Here is a 26,176-nt window from a genome sequence, read left to right on the forward strand (position 1 = left end):
TTGCTCTCTCTCTCTCTCTTGCTCTCTCTCGCTCTCTTGCTCTCTCTCTCTCTCTTGCTCTCTCTCTCTCTCTTGCTCTCTCTCTCTTTTGCTCTCTCTCTCTTTCTCTCTTGCTCTCTTTCTCTCTTGCTCTTGCTCTCTCTCTCTCGCTCTCGCTCTCTCTCTTGCGCTCTTTCGCTTGCTCTCTCTCGCTCTTGCTTGCTCTCTCTCTCTCTTGCTCGCTCTCTCTCGCTCACTCTCTCTCTCTCTTGCTCTCTTGCTCTCTCTCTCTTTCTTTCTTGCTCTCTTTCTCGCTCTCTCTCTCTCTCTCTCTCTGTTGCTCTCTCTTGCTCTCTTAATCTCTCTTGCTCTGTTGCTCTCTCTTATGCTCTCTCTCTTGCTCTCTCACTCGCTCTCTCTCCCTCTTGCTCTCCCTCTCTCTCTTTCTCTCTCTCTCTCTCTCTTGCTCGCTTTTGCTCTCTTTTGCTCTCGCTCTCTCTCTTGCTCTTGCGCTTTCTCTCTTGCGCTCTCTGCCTCTCTCTCTCTCTTGCTCACTCCCTTTTGCTCTCTTGTTCTCTCTCTCTTGCTCGCTCTTGCTCTCTCTTGCTCTCTCTCTTGCTCTCTCGTGCTCTCTCTCGCTCTCGCTCTCTTTCTCTCTCTCTTGCTCGCTCTCTTGCTCTTGCTCTTGCTCTCGCTCTCTCTCTCACTTGCTCTCTCTCTCTCTCTTGCTCTCTCTCTCTCTCTCACTTGCTCTCTCTCTCTCTCTTGCTCTCGCTCTCTCTTTTGCTCTCGCTCTCACTCTCTTTTGCTCTCTCTCGCTCTCTTTTGCGCTCTCTGTCTTTCCCCCTCTCTTCCTGTGTGTCTCGCTGTCTGGGAGGACTAGGCAGAGATTCCTGTTCCCTTAATGAGCAACACCGGAGCCAAGAAACACACCACATCCCTCTCTCTCTCTCTCTCGATTTCAATTTAAGGACTTTATTGGCATGGAAACATATGTTAACATTGCCAAAGCAAGTGAAGTAGATAATAAACATTAGAAATTAACAGTACACAGTACATTCACAAAAGTTACAGAATAATTATATTATCTCCAAATACTTAAAGTACCAAAGGGAAAATAAATAAACACATATGGGTTGTATTTACAATGGTGTTTGTTCTTCACTGGTAGCTGTTTTCTTGTGGCAACAGGTCACAAATCTTGAAGCAGTGATGGCACAGTGTGATATTTCACCGAATAGATATGGGAGTTTATCAAAATTGGGTTTGTTTTAAAATTCTTTGTGGATCTGTGTACTCTAAAGGAAATACGTGTCTTTAATACGGTCATGAATTTGGTAGGAGGTTAGGAAGTGCAGCTCAGTTTCCACCTCATTTTGTGGGCAGTGTGCACATAGCCTGTCTTCTCTTGAGAGCCATGTCTGCCTACGGCGGCCTTTCTCAATGGCAAGGCTATGCTCACTGAGTCTGTACATAGTCAAAGCTTTCCTTAAGTTTGGGTCAGTCACAGTGGTCAGGTATTCTGCGACTGTGTATTCTCTATTTAGAGCCAAATAGCATTCTAGTTTGATCAAGTAATTATCTTTTTGTTTTCTCATGATTTGGTTGGGTCTAATTGTGTTGCTGTCCTGGGGCTCTGTGGGGTCTGTTTGTGTTTGTGTCCCCAGGTTTGGGAATCGCTTCCTTTTAGGTGGTTGTAGAATTTAACGGCTCATTTCTGGATTATGATAATTACAGTGTATCGGCCTAATTCTGCTCTGCATGCATTATTTTGTGTTTTTCGTTGTACACAGAGGATATTTTTGCAAAATTCTGCATGCAGTTTCAATTTGGTGTTTGTCCCATTTTGTGAATTCTTGGTTGATGAGCGGACCCCAGATCTCACAACCATAAAGGGCAATGGGTTCTGTAACTGATTCAAGTATTTTTAGCCAGATCCTAATCTATTCAACAGTATGTCGAATTTGATGATCCTTTTGATGGCATAGAAGGCCCTTCTTGCCTTGTCTCTCAGTTCATTCACAGTTTTGTGGAAGTTACCTGTGGCGCTGATGTTTAGGCTGAGGTATGTATAGTTTTTTGTGTGCTCTAGGATAACGGTGTCTAGATGGAATTTGTATTTGTCGTCCTGGCAACTGGACCTTTTTTGGAACACCATTATTTTTGTCATACTAAGATTTCCCGTCAGGGCCCAGGTCTGACAGAATCTGTACAGAAGATATAGGAGCTGCAGTAGGCCCTCGTTGTTTGGGGACTGAAGCACCAGATCTTTAGCAAACAGTAGACATTTGACTTCAGATTCTAGTAGGGTGAGGCCGGGTGCTGCAGGCTGTTCTAGTGCCCTCGCCAAATCATTGATATACAGTGCCTTGCGAAAGTATTCGGCCCCCTTGAACTTTGCGACCTTTTGCCACATTTCAGGCTTCAAACATAAAGATATAAAACTGTATTTTTTTGTGAAGAATCAACAACAAGTGGGACACAATCATGAAGTGGAACGACATTTATTGGATATTTCAAACTTTTTTAACAAATCAAAAACTGAAAGATTGGGCGTGCAAAATTATTCAGCCCCTTTACTTTCAGTGCAGCAAACTCTCTCCAGAAGTTCAGTGAGGATCTCTGAATGATCCAATGTTGACCTACATGACTAATGATGATAAATACAATCCACCTGTGTGTAATCAAGTCGACGTATAAATGCACCTGCACTGTGATAGTCTCAGAGGTCCGTTAAAAGCGCAGAGAGCATCATGAAGAACAAGGAACACACCAGGCAGGTCCAAGATACTGTTGTGAAGAAGTTTAAAGCCGGATTTGGATACAAAAATATTTCCCAAGCTTTAAACATCCCAAGGAGCACTGTGCAAGCGATAATATTGAAATGGAAGGAGTATCAGACCACTGCAAATCTACCAAGACCTGGCCGTCCCTCTAAACTTTCAGCTCATACAAGGAGAAGACTGATCAGAGATGCAGCCAAGAGTCCCATGATCACTCTGGATGAACTGCAGAGATCTACAGCTGAGGTGGGAGACTCTGTCCATAGGACAACAATCAGTCGTATATTGCACAAATCTGGCCTTTATGGAAGACTGGCAAGAAGAAAGCCATTTCTTAAAGATATCCATAAAAAGTGTTGTTTAAAGTTTGCCACAAGCCACCTGGGAGACACACCAAACATGTGGAAGAAGGTGCTCTGGTCAGATGAAACCAAAATTGAACTTTTTGGCAACAATGCAAAACGTTATGTTTGGCGTAAAAGCAACACCCTGAACACACCATCCCCACTGTCAAACATGGTGGTGGCAGCATCATGGTTTGGGCCTGCTTTTCTTCAGCAGGGACAGGGAAGATGGATGGAGCCAAATACAGGACCATTCTGGAAGAAAACCTGATGGAGTCTGCAAAAGACCTGAGACTGGGACGGAGATTTGTCTTCCAACAAGACAATGATCCAAAACATAAAGCAAAATCTACAATGGAATGGTTCAAAAATAAACATATCCAGGTGTTAGAATGGCCAAGTCAAAGTCCAGACCTGAATCCAATCGAGAATCTGTGGAAAGAACTGAAAACTGCTGTTCACAAATGCTCTCCATCCAACCTCACTGAGCTCGAGCTGTTTTGCAAGGAGGAATGGGAAAAAATTTCAGTCTCTCGATGTGCAAAACTGATAGAGACATACCCCAAGCGACTTACAGCTGTAATCGCAGCAAAAGGTGGCGCTACAAAGTATTAAAACTTAAGGGGGCTGAATAATTTTGCACGCCCAATTTTTCAGTTTTTGATTTGTTAAAAAAGTTTGAAATATCCAATAAATGTCGTTCCACTTCATGATTGTGTCCCACTTGTTGTTGATTCTTCACAAAAATACAGTTTTATATCTTTATGTTTGAAGCCTGAAATGTGGCAAAAGGTCGCAAAGTTCAAGGGGGACGAATACTTTCGCAAGGCACTGTATATGTTGAAGAGGGTGGGAGTTAAGCTGCATCCCTGTCTCACCCCACAGACTTGTGGAAAGAAATGTTTTTTTGCCAATTTTAGCCGCAATTTGGTAAAAAGACAATTTGACATTTGCTCAGTACATTGCTTTTTTACTGAGGAAATGTACGAGTCTGCTGTTAATGATAACGCAGAGTATTTCCCCAAGGCTGCTGTTTCGCTACACCCACAATAACATGCTAAGTATGTGAATGTAACCAATACAATTTGATTTGATTTATCTCTTCAACCTTGTATTTCTCACTGTCTTTCTCTCTCACTCTCTCTCTCTCTCTCTCTTACTCAGGCCTCTCTCTCTCTCTGTGTCTCTCCTTCTCTTACAGCTATCGATAACAGCTCACCCTGTTCTCAGATGTCTGTTTCAACCCAGAGGGGATGGAGATAAACTAAACTAATTTCAGTTGAACATCTTCAATTCACACAGTCCATACATACTCCCAAGCATATGTACAGTTGAAGTAGGAAGTTCACATTCACCTTAGCCAAAAACATTTAAACACAATTTATTTTATTTTTTTCACATTTCCTCACATTTAATCATAGTATAAATGTCCTGTTTTAGGTCAGTTAGGATCACCACTTTATTTTAAGAATGTGAAATGTCAGAATAATAGTAGAGAGAATTATTTATTTCAGCTTTTATTTCTTTCATCACATTCCCAGTGGATCAGAAGTTTACATACACTCAATTAGTATTGGGGAGCATTGCCTTTAAATTGTTGAAGTTGAGTCAAACGTTTCGGGTAACCTTCCACAAGCTTCCCACAATAAGTTGGGTGAATTTTGGCCCATTCCTCCTGACAGAGCTGGTGTAACTGAGTCAGGTTTTTAGGCCTCCTTCCTCGCACACACTTTTTCAGTTGTGCCCACACATTTTCTGAAGGATTGAGGTCAGGGATTTCTTATGGCCACTTCAATACCTTGACTTTGTTGTCCTTAAGCCATTTTGCCACAACTTTGGAAGTATGCTTGGGGTCATTGTCCATTTGGAAGACCCATTTGCAACCAAGCTTTAACTTCCTGACTGATATTTTGAGATGTTGCTTCAATATATCCACGTAATTTTCCTTCCTCATGACGCCATCTATTTTGTGAAGTGCACCAGTGCCTCCTGCAGCAAAGCACCCCCACAACATGATGCTGCCACCCCCGTGCTTCACGGTTGGGATGGTGTTCTTCTTCTTGCAAGCCTCCCCCTTTTTCCTCCAAACATAATGATGGTCATTATGGCCAAACAGTTATATTTTTGTTGTACGATCTTTGTCCCCTTGTGCAGTTTCAAACTGTAGTATATGTCTGGCATTTTTATGGCGGTTTTGGAGCAGTGGCTTCTTCCTTGCTGAGTGGCCTTTCAGGTTATATCGATATAGATACTTTTGTACCTGTTTCCTCCAGCATCTTCATAAGGTCCTTTTGCTGTTGTTCTGGGATTGATTTGCACTTTTCACACCAAAGTACATTCATCTCTAGGAGACAGAACGCGTCTCCTTCCTGAGCGGTATGACAGCTGAATGGTCCCATGGTGTTTATACTTGCATACTATTGTTTGTACGGATGAACGTGGTACCTTCAGGCTTTTGGAAAATATCTCCCAAGGATGAATCAGACTTGTGGAGGTCTACACATTTTTTTCTGAGGTCTTGGATTACTTCTTTTGATTTTCCCATGATGTCAAGCAAAGAAGCACTGAGTTTGAAGGTAGGCCTTGAAATACATCCACAGGTACACCTCCAATTGACTCAAATGATATCAATTAGCCTATCAGAAGCTTCTAAAGCCATGACATCATTTTCTGGAATTTTCCAAGCTGTTTAAAGGCACAGTCAACTTAGTGTATGTAAACTTCTGACCCACTGGAATTGTGATACAGTGAATTATAAGTGAAATAATCTGTCTGTAAACAATTGTTGGAAAAATTACTTGTGTCATGCACAAAGTCGATGTCCTAACCGACTTGCCAAAACTATAGTTTGTTAACAAGACATTTGTGGAGAAGTTAAAAAACAAGTTTTAATGACTCCAACCTAAGTGTATGTGAACTTCAACTGTACCTTAGTGTAGCAGTGTTGAGATCTGGGCCCATACGCGTCTCAGAATAGGAGTGCTGATCTTGGATCAGTTTTGCCTTTTAGATCTTAGTAACATGGAACATGGATCTCATCCTAGATCAGCACTACTAATCGTTCATGAATATGGGCCCTGAACCTGTGACAATAGTCATATTGAGGACATGCCAACTGTGTTAAAGCCATAATCCTGAATTCATTATTCGGCCAACCGGTAGCTCCGCCACTTGGTTTGCTATAAAGCTTAACGATTGTGGCTGGACATTTTTACCATTCTCAAATTAATATGGAAGCTATAGATGCAAGGGATAACTCTCCATGAGATCGACACAATGAGAAACTATACATTCAAACCGTGCTTTCGGGTTTCAGATATTGGTTCGTTTGAATTATAAAAAGCAGCCAGAGCACTGCAAAACTACTCAAAACCAACTCCAAGCACATCACCAAATAGGCAGGCATAAACAAACAATGGCCTCGTTTTTCCCATTAGTTGGTCAGGGCCCAAGTGTCCGACAGTTAGAGTGCTGATGTAGGCTCAGGTCACCCTTGTCTGTATATTTTTGTTCATTATGATCTTAAACGGCAAAACAGCAACACTACTGTGAAACGTTAAATACGGGCCCTGATTGCAGCACAAGAGCATCTGTATGTATTCGGCATGGTGTGGAGCTGTCCTTGGTGCTGATAAATACTACAGCTTGCTCAATGGCCCTGCTTAACGGACAGCTCTTATTTTGAGGTACTGCTACAGCAGTAGCTATAGCAGCCTGCTCAGTGATGGTTTTGAAGATTGGGGATACTGTTGTAACTACTGCTATAGTGGGGGTGGTGAATGGACAGTGCCTATTGGGGATGCTGTTATAACTACTCCTACAGTGGGGGTGCTGAAGGGACAGCTTCTATTGATGATGTTGTGACAGCATAACCTACAGCAGTCTGCTCAGTTGTGGTGCTGAACGGACAGCTCCTGTTGGGGTCACTGCTGTAACTACTGCTACTGCTGCTATTGCTGTTTCGGCTGTTACTGTCACCACGCCAGCTGCCAATCTCTACTCAAGTCCTAAACATGGGTTGTTGTTACACAGTGAGAAAAGGTTGCTGCTTCACCACATGTATCAATGTCTGTATTGACACTGCAGCTGTCGAGGTGTTACCAGCCTGCATAGAGCACTGACATATCCTGCACCCCCGCAGAATAGAGTTGCCCCGTCCACCATCTCTGGACAGCCTAATGTCTTTCCTCATGCAGCTCTTTCTCTCTATTTTCTGCATCACTTCGCATCCCTGCAGACAAAGCTGGTTAAAATGACATGATTACAAACAGCTTACAACCAAAACTGACGTCATTACAACCAGCTTACAACCCAAACTAACATCATTACAACCAGCTTACAACCAGAACTGACATCATTACAACCAGCTGCCAGTTGGGATAATAATAACAAATGTTAGTAACTTTCATATCCATGACCCGGTTAGGCCTACAACATCTTGCTCTAGACTTCTCCAGTACCAGCAGTACTCTTCTCTGCAACCTGCTCCAATCTGTTCCTTTCCTAATTGATTTAACTGCAGATCAGTGGAGAAATACATTTTTGGACCACTCAGCGTGGAAAGTAGTGAATCTCTCCATAAGCATTTTTCAATTTAAAAAAAGTGTCTACTCCGTCTCCTTCTCGTTGCAATGGAGTGGAAAAGTGCCCTATAAGTGGAATATCATAGCCATGAGCTCAGCTGTTATCTTCGACATGCCTTGCATTTATTCATTCACTATCCGCCACTCTTTCTTTTTCACTCTCTATCTCCCATTGAGGCACCTCAAGTGCACGTTTTGGGATTTGCCCTAGCATTACACAGCGGATTCAAATAAACAAAGCTTGATGATGAGTTGGTTATTTGAATCAGCTGTATAGTGTTAGGACAAAAACCAAAACGTGCACCCAGGGTGGGCCACAGGACCCGGTTTGGGAAACCCTGCTCTAGAGTAATGCTGAGTTCCAAATGGCACCATATTCCCTACATAGTGCACTACTTTTGACCAGGACCCCACCATGTAGGGAATAGGGTGCCATTTGGGACGCAGCTTAGCTGCACAGTATCTGTATTCAAGTGCTGTATCTGTACTCTAGAGTAGCTGTAAACAGTCTCATGGATAAAATGCATTGTAGGAAATAGGAAGAATGGCACATTTCCAATGAAAACATAATGGAATACTGGAGAAAACATGATTGTGGGGGTGTGGAAGAGACTGAGAGACTGTGTCATTGAAGCAGACCTTACGATATGTGGGCGGTTAAAGCTAGAGCTTTAAACTGTGTTCTAGTGAATGTGTGTCAGGACGCAGGCAGGCAGCACTTTGGCTGTGTGCGTGTGTGTTTGCCAGTTTTTACACACACAGTATTGACTGGAGTATCAGCCCACGCATGAACGAGCTCAGTCAATGAGCAGGGCAGTCTGAGACGGTCTTGCATGGAGCACACCAGAGATATAATTGTGTGTGTGTGTGTGTGTGTGCGTGCGTGCGTGCGTGCGTGCGTGCGTGCGTGCCCACCAAGGAAGATGTGGTGTGTCCGACCGGGAAGATTTAATTAAACCGGCCATTTGAGAAATTTAACGGACCTACAGTTGAAGTCGGAAGTTTACATACACCTTAGTCAAATACATTTAAACTCGGTTTTTCGCAATTCCTGACATTTAATCCTGGTAAACATTCCCTGTCTTCGGTCAGTTAGGATCACCACTTTATTTTAAGAATGTGAAATGTCAGAGTAATAGTAGAGAGAATGATTTATTTCAGCTTTTATTTATTTCATAACATTCCCAGTGGGTCAGAAGTTTACATACACTTACATACACTATTTGGTAGCATTGCCTTTAAATTGTTTAACTTGGGTCAAATGTTTCAGGTAGCCTTCCACAAGCTTCCCACAATAAGTTGGGTGACTTTTTGCCCATTCCTCCTGACAGAGCTGGTGTAACTGAGTCAGGTTTGCCTCCTTGCTCGCACAGGCTTTTTCAGTTCTGCCGACAAATGTTCTATAAGATTGAGGTCAGGGCTTTGTGATGGCCACTCCAATACCTTGACTTTGTTGTCCTTAAGCCATTTTGCCACAACTTTGGAAGAATGCTTGAGGGCATTGTCCATTTGGAAGACCCATTTGCCACCAAACTTTAACTTCCCGACTGAGATGGTGCTCCAATATATCCACATAATTTTCCTGCCTCATGATGCCATCTATTTTGTGAAGTGCACGAGTCCCTCCTGTAGCAAAGTACCCCCACAACATGATACTGTCACCCCCGTGCTTCACGGTGTTCTTCTACTTGCAAGCCTCTCCCTTTTTCCTCCAAACATAACGATGGTCATTATGGCCAAACCGTTCTATTTTTGTTTCATCAGACCAGAGGACATTTCTCCAGAAAGTACAATCTTTGTCCCTATGTGCAGTTGCAAAGCGTAGTCTGCCTTTTTTATGGCGGTTTTGGAGCAGTGGCTTCTTCCTTGCTGAGCGGCCATTCAGGTTATGTCGATACAGGACTTGTTTTACTGTGGATATAGATACTTTTGTATCCGTTTCCTCCAGCATCTTCACAAGGTCCTTTGCTGTTGTTCTGGGATTGATTTGCACTTTTCGCACCAAAGTACATTCATCGCTAGGAGACAGAACGCGTCTCCTTCCTGAGCGGTATGACGGCTGCGTGGTCCCATGGTGTTTATACTTGCTATTGTTTGACAGATGAACGTGGTACCTTCAGGCGTTTGGAAAATATCTCCCAAGGATGAACCAGACTTGTGGAGGTCTATAATTTATTTTCTGAGGTCTTGGCTGATTTCTTTTGATTTTCCCATAATGTCAAGCAAAGAGGCACTGATTGCAGATTGATGATTAGTTTAGCAACTGCGTGACGCGGCATGACAACATGAATGTGATTGGTTTACAGTCAGTTGGGTGGAGCCTTTCTCTATTCATTGTCCGTTGGGATTCCTATCTCCTCCTTTCTGTTAGATCTCTACTTCCACAGGCAGATCTCTATTTCCATTAGGACATGGTACTTGAAGGACAAACGGAGTTGGATTATTTGGTGCAGTGTTTTGATTGAGCACCTCTAAGCGAAATCTATACTTTATCATGACAATATAAACGGACGGATGTGTTCTAGACAAGTATGGCCATACCATCTATTGGCTGATTTGGCGATCTGGAGTGCAGGTAATTGTTGAAATGTGATAGTGTGTTATCCACCATCTCTAGTGACGAGAATTATATAGCTATGATGCGTTCCTGTATAATTTCATTTTACACACTGATAGAACTTAGGCTTTTAACAAACTGACAGCAGTTTCATTATATTTTTTTCTGGGGGTGGGTGATCCCTATATGTTTTCAAAATTAATCCTGCCTCTAGCTCATATTGCAAAGTGGTGTGTGAAGCTTTGGTAGCCTGCCTACCGTTGCCTATGCACTTGAATGGGAGGCGTGCTTCAATTACCAGTTGAGAAATAAAAAGTGTAGTTATTTTTAATTGTGGCCATCAAAACGTTTTAACATGCCATTGCATTTAGAATTGTTGAGATGGTAAAATCGGCAGTTTAATTCCACAAAATGTAACAAAATAACCTATTGACCAATAAACATTATGGTCAATGTAGTTCCATCAATTCATATTTCCATCAATGAATAAAACACATTATTTTGCAGTGGGATTGTTTTTCCTCCCAGTCAATTTGGTCTAAAACAATTGTATTTATCGGCTTCAAAAAATATTTATATATTGAAACCCTGGTGCACATGTGTAGGTACAGAGCCTGTACAACTGACTAGGTATTTATTTAAAAAATTAGCTAGGCAAGTAAGTCAAGAACAAATTCTTAATGTCGGCCTAGTGGGTTAACTGCCTTATTCAAAGGCAGAACGACAGATTTTTACCTTGTCGGCTCGGGGATTCGATCTTGCAGCCTTTCGGTTACTAGCCCAACCCTTTAACCACTAGGCTACCTGTCGCCCCTTCCTCATTTCCCTTGCAGAAAGTATTCATACGCCTTGACTTATCCCAAATGTTTTGTTACAGATGGAATTTAAAATGGATAAAATTGTGAAAATAGATTAGATGTATTTTTTGTCTCACCCATCTACACACAATACCCCATAATGACAAACTGAAAACATGTTTTTAGATATTTTTGCAAATTGATTGGAAATTAAATATAGAAATATCTAATTTATATTACTATGCACACCCCTGAATCAATACTTTATAGAAGCACCTTTGGCAGCGGTTACAGCTGTGAGTCTTTCTTGGTAAATTTGTAAGCGCTAGATTACCAATTTCAGGTCTTGCCATAGATTTTCAAGCATCTCTCTCACTCACTCACTCTCTCACTCTCTCACTCACTCACTCACTCACTCACTCACTCTGTGTCTCTGTGTGTGTCTCTCTCTCCCACTCACACATACACATATACACACTCTCTCTCACACACACACACACTGTATCTCTCTCTCGCTTTCTGTCTGTCTCTTTTCTCTCTCTCTTGTTCTCACTTCTCACACACACAGACTCAGACAGACACTGTCTCTTTCTCTCTCTCTCTTTCTCTCTCTGTCTCTCTCTTTCATACACACATACACACTCTCTCTCTCTGGGTCAATATCAATTTATGGGCTTTATTGGTATGGGAAACATATGTTTACATTGTCAAAGTATGTGAAATAGATCATAAACAAAAGTAAAATTAATAATAAAAAATTAACAGTAAACATTACAGTCACAAAAGTTCCAAAAGAATAAAGACATATCCAATGTCATATTGTACTTCAACTATGCAAATAGTTGAAGTACAAAAGGGAAAACAAAAAAACATAAATATAGGTTTTATTTACAATGGTGTTTGTTCTTCACTGGTTGCCCTTTTCTTGTGGCAACAGGCCACAAATCATGCTGCCGTGATGGCACACTGTGGTATTTCACCCAATAGATATGGCACTTTATCAAAATTGGATTTGTTTTCGAATGTCTGTGTAATCTGAGGGAATTATGTATCTCTAATATGGTCATACATTTGGCAGGAGGTTAGGAAGTGCATCTCAGTTTCCACCTCGTTTTGTGGGCAGTGTGCACATAGCCTGTCTTCTCTTGAGAGCCAAGTCTGCCTACTGTGGCCTTTCTCAATAGCAAGGCTATGCTCACTGAGTCTGTACATAGTCAAAGCTGCACTTGTGTCAAGTACTTATTTTTTGTTTTCTCATGATTTGGTTGGGTCTGATTGTGTTGCTGTCCTGGCGCTCCGTAGGGTCTGTTTATGTTTGTGAACAGAGCCCCAGGACCAGCTTGCTTAAAGGACTCTTCACCAGGTTCATCTCTCTGTAGGCGATGGCTTTGTTATGGAAGGTTTGGGAATCGCTTCCTTTTAGGTGATTGTAGAATTTTTGTAGGCTCTTTTCTGGATTTTGATCATTAGCGGATATTGCCCTAATTCTGCTCTACATGCGTCATATGGTGTTTTACGTTGTACACAGAGGATGTGTTTGCAGAATTCTCAATTTGGTGTTTGTCCCATTTTGTGAATTCTTGGTTGGTGAGCAGATCCCAGACCTCACAACCATAAAGGGCAATGGGTTCTATAACTTATTTAAGTATTTTATGCCAGATCCCTATTGGTATGTCGAATTTTATGTTCCTTTTGATGACATAGAAGGCAGTTGTTCACAGGGCTCATAATGGGCTTTGCTTTATTCTCCAGTGTGTAATTACAGTGATGTCACTGACATAAGGAGAGAAGCTGCACCTGGCTCTGACTGAAACACTGTAATCACAGCCATATGGGATAGATGGGCCACTAGCCAACTAGTCATTAGATCTGTCTATATACTATAGGACCACAGCCAGGTTGCTTATAGACTATAGGACATATACAAAGCACAAACTAGTATCGTTGCAGAATTGTCGTCTTGTGCTTGTTATCACCAGGTTCATACTTATAATGCACCAAATGGAGAAAACGGACTGAAATCAGGATGGACTACCTACAATGGGCCTGACCAATAACGAATGTTCATTTTGGTTTTCCGTTGCAAGAGGTTTTAAATGTTTTTTTATGTGCCCTAATGAACTTGTCTGATGACTAATCCTGAATTTAATTCCTCTGTTCTATTGATCACTCCATATATTCATTGTGGAAAGAGACGCTAGTGAGCATAACCTTTTGGCAGAGTGATGTGGATGGGTGGTCAGGTTACTAATGAACACAAGCCAGGGGTGGAATTTAAAAAAGTCACAATTGGAAACTCTTTAAAATGTCCAAGGATTTCAGCATACAATATATCTCAAATCAAATCACATTTTGTTGGTCACATACACGTGTTTAGCAGGTGTTATTGGGGGTGTAGCGAAATGCTTGTTTCCAGCTTCGACAGTGCGGTAATATCTAACAAGTAATATTTAACAATTTCACATCATATACCCAATACACACAAATTTAAGTATCAAATCAAATTGTATTTGTCACATGCGCCAAATACAACAGGTATTTGACCTTACAGTGAAATGCTTACTTACAAGCCCTTAACCAACAATGCAGTTTTAAGAAGATGCCTAAAATATACATGGGGTACCGGTACAGAGTCAATGTGCGGGGGCACCGGTGTCGAGGTAATTGAGGTAATATGTTACATGTAGGTAGAGTTATTAAAGTGACGATGCATAGATAATAACAGAGTAGCAGCAGCGATCCAGAGAGGGGGAGGGGGGCAATGCAAATAGTCTGGGTAGCCAGACTATTTAGAATATGTAAATATATGGACGAGCAATGTCAGAGCGGCAAAGACTAAGATACAGTATAATAGAATAGAATACAGTATATTCATTATTATTATTAAGACGAGTAATGGAAATTATGCAAATGTTATTAAAGTGACTAGTGTTCCATGTATTAAAGTGGCCAGTGATTTCAAGTCTATGTTTATAGGCAGCAGCCTCTAATGTGCTAGTGATGGTTATTTAACAGTCTGATGGCCTTGAGATAGAAGCTGTTTTTCCAGGTTCTCTGCCCCAGCTTTGATGCACCTGTACTGACCTAGCCTTCTGAATGATAGCGGGGTGAACAGGCTGTGACATCGGGTGCTGTATGTGTCCTGGAGGGCAGGTAGTTTGCCCCTCACCTCCTGGAGAGCCATGCGGTTGCTGGCGCTGCAGTTGCCATACCAGGCGGTGATACAGCCAGACAGGATGCTCTCAATTGTGCATCTGTAAAAGTTTGTAAGGGTTTTAGGTGCCAAGCCTCCTGAGGTTGAAGAGGCGCTGTTGAGCCTTCTTGACCACACTGTCTGTGTTGGAAGACCATTTCAGTTTGTCAGTTAAGTGTACGCCGAGGAACTATCCACCTTCTCTGCTGCGGTCCCGTCGATGTGGATAGGGGGGTGCTCCCTCCTATCCACATTAACCCAGCCTTGCAAGGGTTAACACAATTAAATGTCTTACTCACGACGGCTACGGAGAAGGAGAGCCCACAGTCCTTGGTAGCGGGCCGCGTCGGTGGCACTGCTTTATCCTTAAAGCGGGCGAAGAAGGTATCTAGCTTGTCCAGAAGCAAGATGTCAGTGTTCGCGATGTGATTGGTTTTCATTTTGCAGTCCGTGATTGTCTGTAGACCCTGCCACATACGTCTCGTGTCTGAGCGGTTGAATTGCGACCACTTTGTCTCTATACTGATGTTTTGCCTGTTTGATTGCCTTGCGGAAGGAATAACTACACTTTTTGTATTCTGCCATATTCCCAGTCACTTTGTCAGGGTTAAATGCGGTGGTTCGCACTTTCAGTTTTGTGCGAATGCTGCCATCTACAGTTGAAGTCAGAAGTTTACATACATCTTAGCCAAATACATTTAAACTCAGGTTTTCACAATTCCTGACAATTAATCCTTGTAAAAATTCCCTGACCACTTTATTTTAAGAATGTGAAATGTCAGAGTAATAGTAGAGAGAATGATTTATTTCAGCTTTTATTTATTTCATAACATTCCCAGTGGGTCAGAAGTTTACATACACTTACATACACTATTTGGTAGCATTGCCTTTAAATTGTTTAACTTGGGTCAAATGTTTCAGGTAGCCTTCCACAAGCTTCCCACAATAAGTTGGGTGAATTTTGTCCCATTCCTCCTGACAGAGCTGGTGTAACTGAGTCAGGTATGTAGGCCTCCTTGCTCGCACACACTTTTTTTCACTTCTGCCCTAAACTATTCTATGGGATTGAGGTCAGGGCTTTGCGATGGTCATTCCAATACCTTGACTTTGTTGTCCTAAAGCCATTTTGCCACAACTTTGGAAGTATGCTTGAGGGCATTGTCCATTTGGAAGACTCATTTGAGACCAAGCTTTAACTTCCTGACTGATGTTGCATCAATATATCCACATAATTTTCCTGCCTTATGATGCCATCTATTTTGTGAAGTGCACTAGGCCCTCGTGCAGCAAAGCACCCCCACAAGATGATGCGGCCACCCCCGTGCTTCACAGTTGGGATGGTGTTCTTCAGCTTGCAAGCCTCCCCTTTTCCTCCAAACATAATGATCGTCATTATGGCCAAACAGTTCTATTTGTGTTTCATCAGACCAGAAGACATTTCTCCAAAAAGTACGATCTTTGTCTTCATGTGCATTTGCAAACAGTAGTCTGCCTTTTTATGACGGTTTTGGAGCAGTGGCTTCTTCCTTGTTGAGCGGCCTTTCAGGTTATGTCGATACAGGACTCGTTTTACTGTGGATATAGATACTTTTGTACCTGTTTCCTCCAGCATCTTCACCAGGTCCTTTGCTGTTGTTCTGGGATTGATTTGCACTTTTCGCACCAAAGTAGGTTTATCTCCAGGAGACAGAACGCATCTCCTTCCTGAGCGGTCTGTCGTGGTCCCATGGTGTTTATACTTGCATACTATTGTTTGTACAGATTTACATGATACCTTCAGGTGTTTGGAAATTGCTCCCAAGGATGAACCAGACTTGTGGAGGTCTACAATTTTTTTCTGAGGTCTTGGCTGATTTCTTTTGATTTTCCCATGATGTCAAGCAAAGAGGCACTGATTTTGAAGGTAGGCCTTGAAATACATCCACAGCTACACCTCTAATTGAGTCAAATGATGTCAATTAGCCTAACAGAACCTTCTAAAGCCATGACATCATTTTCTGGAATTTCCCACGCTGTTTAAAGGCACAGTCAACTTAGTGTATGTAAACTTCTGACCCACTGGAATTGTGATTAAGTGAAATAATCTGTCTGTAACCAATTTTTCGAAAAATAACTTGTGTCATGCACAAAGTAGATGTCCTAACAGACTTGCCAAAACTATATTTTGTTAACAAGAAATTTGTGGAGTGGTTGAAAAATACTCCAACCTAAGTGTATGTGAACTTCCGACTTCAACTGTACACTGCTGTGACTTTAACTGAAGAGTATTCTCTTGAGAGATAATACGGTCGGTGTTTGATTGTGACGTATTCTAGGTTGGGTGAACAAAAGGACTTGAGTTCCTGTATTTTGTTACAATTCCAGCATGAGTTGTTAATCATGAAACATACACCGCCCTTCTTCTTCTCTGAGAGATATTTTTTCCTGTCTGCGCAATGAACTGAGAACCCAACTCGCTGGACCGACCCCGTATATCCCGAGAGAGCCATGTTTCAGTGAAACGGAGTATGTTACAATCCCTGATGTCTCTCTGGAAAGAAACCCTCGCCCTGAGCTCGTCAACTTCATTATCCAGAGACTGAACATTAGTGAGTAATATACTAGGAAGCGGTGGGTGGTTTGCGTGCCTCCTAAGTCAAACTAGATGACCTCTGAGTACCTCGCCTCCTCCGGAGGTGTTTTGGTTCGGCCTCTGGAATCAGTTCAAAACCCTGTGGGGTGTGAACAAAGGATTTGCTTTGGGAAAGTCGTATTCCTGGTCGTAATGCTGGTAGTGCTGGTGAGTTACCGCTGCTCTGATATCCAATAGTTTTTCCCTGCTGTATGTAATTACAATAATGTAAGAAATAATACATACAAAAACAAAACACTGCAAAGTTTCCTAAGAGCTAGAAGCACGGCAGCCCTCTGAAAGGAAAACAACATTTGAGTTTCTTTTTGGACATATCCAGGTAGTCCCAGCCCTGACGGGTGTGTGTTGAAGCTGAAGCACCTACCATCCTCCTTGTCCTCCTGGCAAAGACAGACAGACAGACAGCCAGCCAGACAGACAGACAGACAGACAGACAGACAGACAGACAGACAGACAGACAGACAGACAGACAGACAGACAGACAGACAGACAGACAGACAGACAGACTCTAATAGGGTGCACAGAGAGAGAGTGAAAAAGGGGGGTTGAGCCAGACGTGGATACTCGAGCACAGGTTAATCTATTAATTGGGAGCAGAGGGAGAAAGGTTGCCAGCTTGTGATGGCCACCAGGAGGGGCCGTTTAAGTGGGACATCTGTTCCTGTTGGAGAGAAGACAGGAGACGCAGGGCGGGGCTCCCCTGACTTCCTCTCACCCCTCTATCATTCCTCTATTTACACAAGGCCTCGTCTGGTCCCAGCAGCCCAGAGTCCCCCCTCTAAACACCATGTGGTTCCTCCCACTCTACCAGTCTCTAATCAAAGAGACTAGGCCATCTACTCAAAAACAGGGGGTTTGCTGTGGGACTAGTATGAAGAATTGGCATAGGAGCAAAGGGTTAGAACTCTGAATTCAACACAGATAGAAAAGCTCTTCTTGGATGCAGGGTTTCTTGTGGTTATTCTTCTTGCATGCTTGTTGTTTTTGTGAAGCCAGGGTTTTTAGATTGTGGCTTCAGTTTTATGATATCAGTAGTACTCAGTAATGTCACTCAATCATTTCCCAGCCAATAGGAAGTAGGGTTGGCATTTGGTCTGACTGAATTGACCCTAACCCTGAAAGGAGAGCAGATTATAAGTGCAGAATCCTAATATGAGACCCACTCCGTGCTGATTTGGGGACCAACACTGTAAATGATTGTAGTGCAGATGTGATGGTGCAATGCATCTGACTGTTGTACATTCAATATGCAAATGTTGTTGTCTTTTCCTGCAGTCAAATGACCTAGTGGCCTCACGGGTGTAAAGTTATTCATATTTTTCATAATTTCATAGTTAATAAACATTATTTCTAGAAACCCGTAGAAAATCCTGTGTTTTTATGTCAAACGGTTTTGTTATATTTCAGTCTTCAGTGATGTATATAAAGTGTAATATTGGGATGCAAACTCAAAATTGGATACATTTCAACTCTATATCTGACATGGTACAGGTGTCTTATTTTTTGTAAGCCCATAACCATATGTGTGAGGTGTATACTTCTGTTTCAAAGTAGATTTGTTTAAGACTACCAAGAAACACTGTGACCTTGATTTAGCCCACTGCAGTAATATATTAATTAATTGTCACTATGTAGCTAAATAAATTATTGGAATGAATTTCCGTGATCTGATTGGTGGTTGGTCTTGTCCCTCAGGGTACGCCATACTGCAGGCCATCATGGAGAAGGCGGGCCAGAACAGCTGGCAGGTGAGCGCCATCTGTGTGGAGAGCTTCAACGACGCTGCCTACCGGCGCCTCCTGGAGGACCTGGACCGACGGCAGGAGAAGAAGTTTGTCATCGACCTGGAGGCCGAGAGGCTCACCAACATGCTGGAGCAGGTGAGATCAGTCAGCCAATCAGTCATGGCAGGCATTCAGGAAGAAAGAAAAAGGTAATTAAGACAGTTAGGTAGTTAGGCAGTTGGGAAGCTGGGCAGTTAGGGAGTTAGGCAGTTGGGTAGCTGTGCAGTTAGGGAGTTAGGCAGTTAGGGAGTTAGGGAGTTAGGCAATTAGGCAATTAGGCAGTTAGGGAGTTAGGCAGTTAGGGAGTTAGGCAGTTAGGGAGTTAGGCAGTTGGGCAGCTGGGCAGTTAGGCAGTTAGGCAGTTAGGAAGTTAGGCAGTTAGGGAGTTAGGCAGTTAGGGAGTTAGGCAGTTAGGCTGCTGGACAGTTAGGGAGTTAGGCAGTTAGGGAGTTAGGCAGTTAGGGAGTTAGGCAGTTAGGGAGTTAGACAGTTAGGCAGTTAGAGAGTTAGGCAGTTAGGGAGTTAGGCAGTTAGGGAGTTAGGCAGTTAGGCTACTGGACAGTTAGGGAGTTAGGCAGTTAGGGAGTTAGGGAGTTAGGCAGTTAGGCAGTTAGGGAGTTAGGCAGTTAGGCAGTTAGGAAGTTAAGCAGTTAGGGAGTTAGGCAGTTAGGGAGTTAGGCAGTTAGGCTGCTGGACAGTTAGGGAGTTCAAGAGGCTCACCAACATACTGGAGTAGGTCAATCAATCAATGAAATCAATTCATCAATTCATCTATACAGTCTAAAACAGGTGACAGAACCATTTGGTAAAGCAAATGACTAGAGGAAACACTTTCTTTCATTTCAATTTGAGACCTGCAGTGGATTTTACAGTTATAGAGTGCTTATTTGAATTAAGTTGAATTAATTAGCTGCAAACATGATTCATTCATATTTTGTGGTACAATCTGAGATGGTCCATATTGTACCGAACACAATTGTCCTATTTTACATAATCATTCAGGTTTAGGTATATTCAGTCTATTAGGTCAAATTGTAGAATGTTTGAATAGCTTCTGGCGCCACTCAGTTGCCTATATGTAGTCAGATTTACAAACCGAATAACCCCCTTCTCTGTTTCATAGTGTACTCATCCACCATCCCCCAGGCAACCAGTATCTCTATCTCACGTTTCAATTATTTAGCAAATTTCAGCTCCGGCATCTGTCACTGTGCTAACGACTCAGTGTTTATGTGAGTGTGTGCGAGTCAGTATGTGTGTGTGGTGTGCTTTTGTGGGAGCCGGGCTCACCTCCAACAGTTCCCATTGTATCTCAGTAGGCGTCAGTACACACAACTTAATCTTAATCAGCAGGTCACATCTAATGTACACATTGTTATTCAGTAGTATCTCGTGTTCACCAGGGATGCAGTGGTAAAAAAAAAATTGTATGGTCCCAATTTTAATAAGGGTAAATTCACTTTTCTTTAGCATAGTTTATTTTCAACTTCCCTCTAGTGTTATTGTTTCCAAACCATTTTTTGTTTCGTTACCTTGTCTGGCTAGCATTTTTGGAGAATGGAGCACTGCTAGTGGAAACAGATTGTATTTGTTAGCAGTGCATTCAAACACATTAGGCTAAAACTTTAAACAAACAACAATGAATGCTTTACTGAACATTTAGAAAGTCTTCATCATCACTACATTGATACTGTACCTCACAAATCATCTATAAGCCAAGTCATACTACAGGGTGACATAAGCAACAGGATCACCCCTATCTGGGATCCTTGGGATATCCCAACTCTGACGTTACCCCATTGAAGTTGACATTTAAAAGTGTTGAGGTAAGGGTTAGGCTAGGGATGTGGTTAACCTCTCTGGGATTGTTCGGGACGCTAGCGTCCCACCTCGCCAACAGCCAGTGAACTTGCAGGGCTCCAAATTCAAAACAACAGAAATCTCATAATTAAAATTCCTCAACCATACAAGTATTTTACTCTATTTTAAAGATACACTTCTCGTTAATCCAACCACAGTGTCCGATTTCAAAAAGGCCAGCAACTAGTCACAGAAAGCATTCTCCATCCAAAGAGAGGTGTCACAAAAAGCAGAAATATAGATAAAATGAATCACTAACCTTTGACAATCTTCATCAGATGACACTCCCAGGACTCAATGTTACACAATACATGCATGTTTTGTTCGATAAAGTTCATATTTATATTCAAAAACCTCAGTTTACATTGGCGCCATGTTCAGAAATGCCTCCAAAATATCTGGAGAAATTGCAGAGAGCCACATCAAATAATGGAAATACTCATCATAAACTTTGATGAAAGATACATGTTTTACATAGAATTAAAGATAAACTTGTTCTTAACTTCTTGCGACTAGCAATCCCGTATCCGGGAGCGTAATCATAGCCTCAAGCGCATTACCATAACGCAACGAAATGAAATGAAATAAATATATTCAAACACAAGCTTAGCCTTTTGTTAACAACACTGTCATCTCAGATTTTCAAAATATGCGTTACAGCCAACGCTAGACAAGCATTTGGGTAAGTTTATCATGGCATAATGCTATGCTAGCTCTGCTGGCAGCAGGCAACATTTTCACGAAAATAAGAAAAGCAACCAAATTAAATCATTTACCTTTGAAGAACTTCAGATGCTTTCACTCAGGAGACTCCCAGTTAGATAGCAAATGTTCCTTTTTTCAAAAACATTATTTTTGTAGGCGAAATAGCTCCCGTTTGTTCATCCTGCTTGGCTGAGAAATCGACCGAAAAATACTTCAACTATAACGCCAAACTTTTTTCAAAATTTGCTCCATAATATCGACAGAAACACGGTAAACGTTGTTTAGGATCCATCCTCAAGGTGTTTTTAACATATGTATTCGATAATATATCCGTCGAGGCAGTTGGTTTCTCATAAGAAGCGATTGGAAAAATGGCTACCTCAGTATTTTACGCAAGGTTTTCTGCGGGAGACACCATGTGACCACATGCCATATATGGTCCCTTACAGCCATTCTTCAAGGGAAATGCCTAAAAAGACGTCACAATGCTGTAGACACCTTGGGGGATACGTGGAAAACGTAAGCTCATTCGTAGCTCATTCACAGCCATATAAGGAGTCATTGGCATGAGGCGGTTTCAAAAAATGCGGCACTTCCTGATAGGATTTTTATCTGGGTTTCGCCTGCAACATCAGTTCTGTGGCACTCACAGACAATATCTTTGCAGTTTTGGAAACGTCAGAGTGTTTTCTTTCCAAAGCTGTCAATTATATGCATAGTCAAGCATCTTTTCGTGACAAAACATCCCAAAATTAAAATAGCGCCCCCTATATCGAAGAGGTTAATGCAACCGCTGTGTCAGATTTTAAAAAGCTTAACTGCAAAAGCACAATATTCAATAATCTGAGAACAGCGTTCAGCCACAAAAACAAGCCATACAGTTACCCGCCAAATTGTGGAGTCAACAAAAGTCATAAATAGCTTCACTTACCTTTGCTGATCTTCGTCGGAATGCACTCCCAGGACTCCCACTTCCACAATATTATTTTTTTTTCTTCGATTACCTTCATAATTTTGTCCAAATACCTCAGTTTTGTTTGCGCGTTTAGTTCACTATTCCAAAGGCACAATGCGCGAGCGCAAAATCCAGACGAAGTCGAAAGAGTTCCATTACAGTTTGTAGAAACATGTCAAACGAGGTTTACAATCAAACCTTAGGGACTTTTTATAATAAATCTTCAATAATATTCCAACCGGACAATAGCGTATTCATTACAGAGCAAAAAGAAGGAATGGCGCGCCCGCGTGACCGCGCAGTAAACAACTGATTGGCCACAGCTTAGTCCACTTGTTGAAATAGCTCTTATTCAACCCCCTTCCACAATAGAAGCCTCAAACAACTTTCTAAAGACTGTTGACATCTGCTGGAAGCCTTGCGAAGTGCAATCTGGCCCCATAGACACAGCATATTGGATAGGCAATCACTTAAATGAAACTACAAACCTCAGATTTCTCACTTCCTGGTTGGATTTGTCAGGTTTTCGCCTGCCATATGAGTTATGTTATACTCACAGACATCATTCAAACAGTTTTAGAATCTTCAGAGTGTTTTCTATCCAATACGAATAATAATATACATAATATACATATATTAGCATTTGGGACAGAGTAGCAGGCAGTTTACTCTGGGCACCTTATTCATCCAAGCTACTCAATACTGCCCACTGTCACCAAGAAGTTAAGGTAGAAGTAAGGGCTACGTTTAGGGTTAGGGTTTAGCAGCTGTCTTCAGTTCAATGTCTGTTTAGCTACCTGAGATCTGCTTGTGTTCAATGGATCAATGAACATTCTCTGTCTCTCTCTCCATGCCAGGAGCATTTTCATATTCCCTACTACCTGGCCTCAGAGTGTCTGTCTGTCTGTCTGTCTGTCTGTCTGTCTGTCTGTCTGTCTGTCTGTCTGTCTATCTATCTATCTATCTGCTCGTGTGGGACTCATCCGGATGCCTACTCATTTGTTTAGACAGCCTGCACGTCTGATTTCTCCCCATGAAAGACAATGTTGATGCGATGCCAAGCCGCACACACTGGGGTGTCATTCAACTGACAGCCAATTAAGCTTGCTAATGCTAATCCAGTCGGGTTCACTCAACGTTTGTCGAACGTTTGTCCCTTTCCAGTCGGGTTGACTTAATGTTTCTCTAACGCTTCTTCCTCCCTTCTCTCGCAGATTGTCAGTGTCGGAAAACATGTCAAAGGCTACCATTACATCATGGCTAACTTGGTGAGGAAAAAAAATCCTGGCATGTCTTGACTACCCCATTTCTCTCTCATTCTCTCTCTCTCTCTCTCTCTCTCTCTCTCTCTGTCTCTGTCTCTGTCTCTCTCTCTCTGTCTCTCTCTCTGTCTCTGTCTCTCTCTCTCCCTCTGTCTCTCCCTCTGTCTGTCTCTCTCTCTCCCTCTGTCTCTCCCTCTGTCTCTCTGTCTCTCTCTCTCTCTCTCTCTCTCTCTCTCTCTCTCTCTCTCCACATCTACGTAATTAGTATTCAGCCCATTTCCACAGTGACAGTGTATTAATGATGTCCAGAACAGGACAGCTCAGTGTTTGTGTGTGTGCATCTACATGTGAGTGACTGTGTGTGTGTGTGACAGTACTGGAGGCATCAGAGCACTGGGCTGGGAGAGATTACTGTTGGCACAATCCTTCTTACCAGCCCTCTGCTGCAGAAGCAGGGCGTCGACACAATTCAGGCTCAGCCGGTGATCCCAGATCTTAGAAAAGGCTAGGGGAAAGAACTGTCTGGTGTCCTTTTTTGTTGCGGTATAACATAATGCTCTGCCTCTCTTTCTCTCTCTCGTTGCCACTCTCCCACTCCCTTTCTCTTCCTCTCTCTCCCCCCCTCTGTTTATTTCTCTCCCTCTTTCTATCTACCTTTTGCATGCCTTCCTCATTCTCCTCACTTCTCTCCATTGATGTCTTTCTCTCCCTCTCTCTCTCTCTCCCCAGGGTTTTAAGGACATCAACCTCGAGCGCTTCATGCATGGCGGGGCCAACGTGTCAGGCTTCCAGCTAGTGGACTTCAGCAACCCCATGGTCATCAAGCTAATGCAGCGCTGGAACAAGCTGGACCAGAGGGAGTACCCAGGCTCCGACAGCCCCCCGAAGGTGACACCCTGACTGGGATTAAGTCCTCTCATCTCCTCTAATGTCATGCCTTTCCCCCATTTGCTGAAGAGCGACAGCCCCCCGAATGTACACCATGCCTGGAATAAGGTCTTCTCCCCTAAGGTTATCTTCTGTATCTCTCCTCTAAGGCATGGGGGATAGAACCCATGGAGGATTTAACAGAGCTGAGCCCGAGTCAATACAATTCTTCAGTAGATAACCTCTAGTTCTGACTGACTGATTGACTGACTGGCTGGCTGGCTGGCTGGCTGGCTGGCTAGCTGGCTGGCTGGCTGGCTGGCTGGCTGGCTGATTGACTGAATAGCTGGCTGACTGACTGTGTGAATGATTGCTTTAGACTCTGGTCAGTCTGGTCTGGTGCATGGGAAGGTGTCTTTATGATTCTACAGGACCAACTGCAGAGGTGTGGGTTTGCCTGCTATCTCCCAGCTAGGGCTGGGAGATATGCAGACGCACACTTACACAGACGCGCACACACACACACACTTAGAATACATTACAGTACCTGCTAACTGTGGTGCAGTCTCGTGGAGAGGTTCAGGCTATGGGATTGTGTCACAATCTCCTCATTGTCTCACACCTGTGGACTTTCTTAGTATTGGAATAGTGTAGCCCAATGCCTGAGGGAGCTCCACTCTTGCTAGGGGCCATGAGAACTGGTGCATTTTAGCTGTCCTGATTCACTTGAATGTACTGGACCCATGCTCTAAAAATTCTAGCCAGAAGATTCTGGACGTTGCTAATTAACCAGCTAAGGAACTTAAAATGGTTTGGATGAAACATCAAAGAGAAGTTGAAAATAATCTAAAATGTTGAAAATATTATGAACTCTCCCTTTATTAAGGGGCTCTGTGACCAGCAGTCACCTACCACCCGGACACATCAGTGCGTCATGAGTCAGAATCTCTGAGGGCTGATCTGAGATGCATTTCCTAGGGATAGATGGGAGAAGGAAGGAGGGGGAGGGGGAGGGAGGGAGTGATGGAGGGAGAGAGAGCAAGTGGGGGGAAGGTAGGGGAGAGATGGTATTTTTGGGAGGGAGGGGGCATCATCATCAGCACTGTTGTTGGTCCACCCTGGGGGCCATTAGCCCTAGCTGCGAGGATGTGACGGACTGACCGATTTAAGCTATACTGCTGTGCCACGACGCGCAGTGTGTGTGTATGCTTGTGTTTCTGCTCCAATATCCATGCAGATCACTCAAGATTGACTTCAAAATTGAACATCTTTCTATGTCCTGAGGACGTCGGGAAAGGCCTTCAAAACCGGCCACTAGGGGCAGCAGTGCTATTTCCATGAAGTGGGCTTGGGTTTTGCGTTGTGGACAGGGGTGGTGAACGGGCATAATCCCATTACTCCGGATCTGAAGCTCTCGTGTTCTGTCCCAGTGGTAGATACTCATTTTATTTGTATTATCCTAGCCTATCTTAACTTAGCCATGCCTAAATGTAATGTTTTAACCCTATCCAAAACCTTTGAAAATGTGAGGTTTCAAGAAAATGTACTGGCTTGAGCAAGACGAATGAAGGGTGTCAAAAACACTTTGAAATTTGATGTTTGGAGCAACTTTGAAATTTGATCTTTGGAGAAACGTGGATAAACGTCAGAATCTAAAGTGAAATTGGTAAAACCATTCCAATGTTCTCCCTACCAAACAGCCCTTTTGGTGTACAGTAGCACCATCCATAGTTTTTTTATTTTGTAATTAGTGGAGCCCAACAGTGTTCTGGTCACAGTCTAGATCAGGGATGTCAAACATACAGCCCATGGAGAGTTTTGGTCAAACGTAGTGCACTATATAGTGAATAAACTATCCAAAATGGCTATTCAGCT

At 42.7% G+C, this 26,176-nt stretch overlaps 1 protein-coding gene across 2 annotated transcripts in view; it reads left to right on the forward strand.

Annotated features, from left to right (window-relative positions):
* Positions 1-26,176, forward strand: part of LOC139418116 (glutamate receptor 4-like) — a 192,412-nt gene that overhangs the window by 119,007 nt on the left and 47,229 nt on the right. For both annotated transcript variants that reach the window (XM_071167321.1, XM_071167320.1), the window contains exons 4-6: positions 18,564-18,748; positions 23,387-23,440; positions 24,164-24,322. In XM_071167321.1, coding sequence (XP_071023422.1) covers positions 18,564-18,748; positions 23,387-23,440; positions 24,164-24,322 — 398 coding nt within the window. The remainder of the gene's footprint in view (positions 1-18,563; positions 18,749-23,386; positions 23,441-24,163; positions 24,323-26,176) is intronic.

The sequence above is a fragment of the Oncorhynchus clarkii genome, chromosome 10 (genome assembly GCF_045791955.1).
Source record: "Oncorhynchus clarkii lewisi isolate Uvic-CL-2024 chromosome 10, UVic_Ocla_1.0, whole genome shotgun sequence".
Taxonomy (NCBI): Eukaryota; Metazoa; Chordata; class Actinopteri; order Salmoniformes; family Salmonidae; genus Oncorhynchus; species Oncorhynchus clarkii.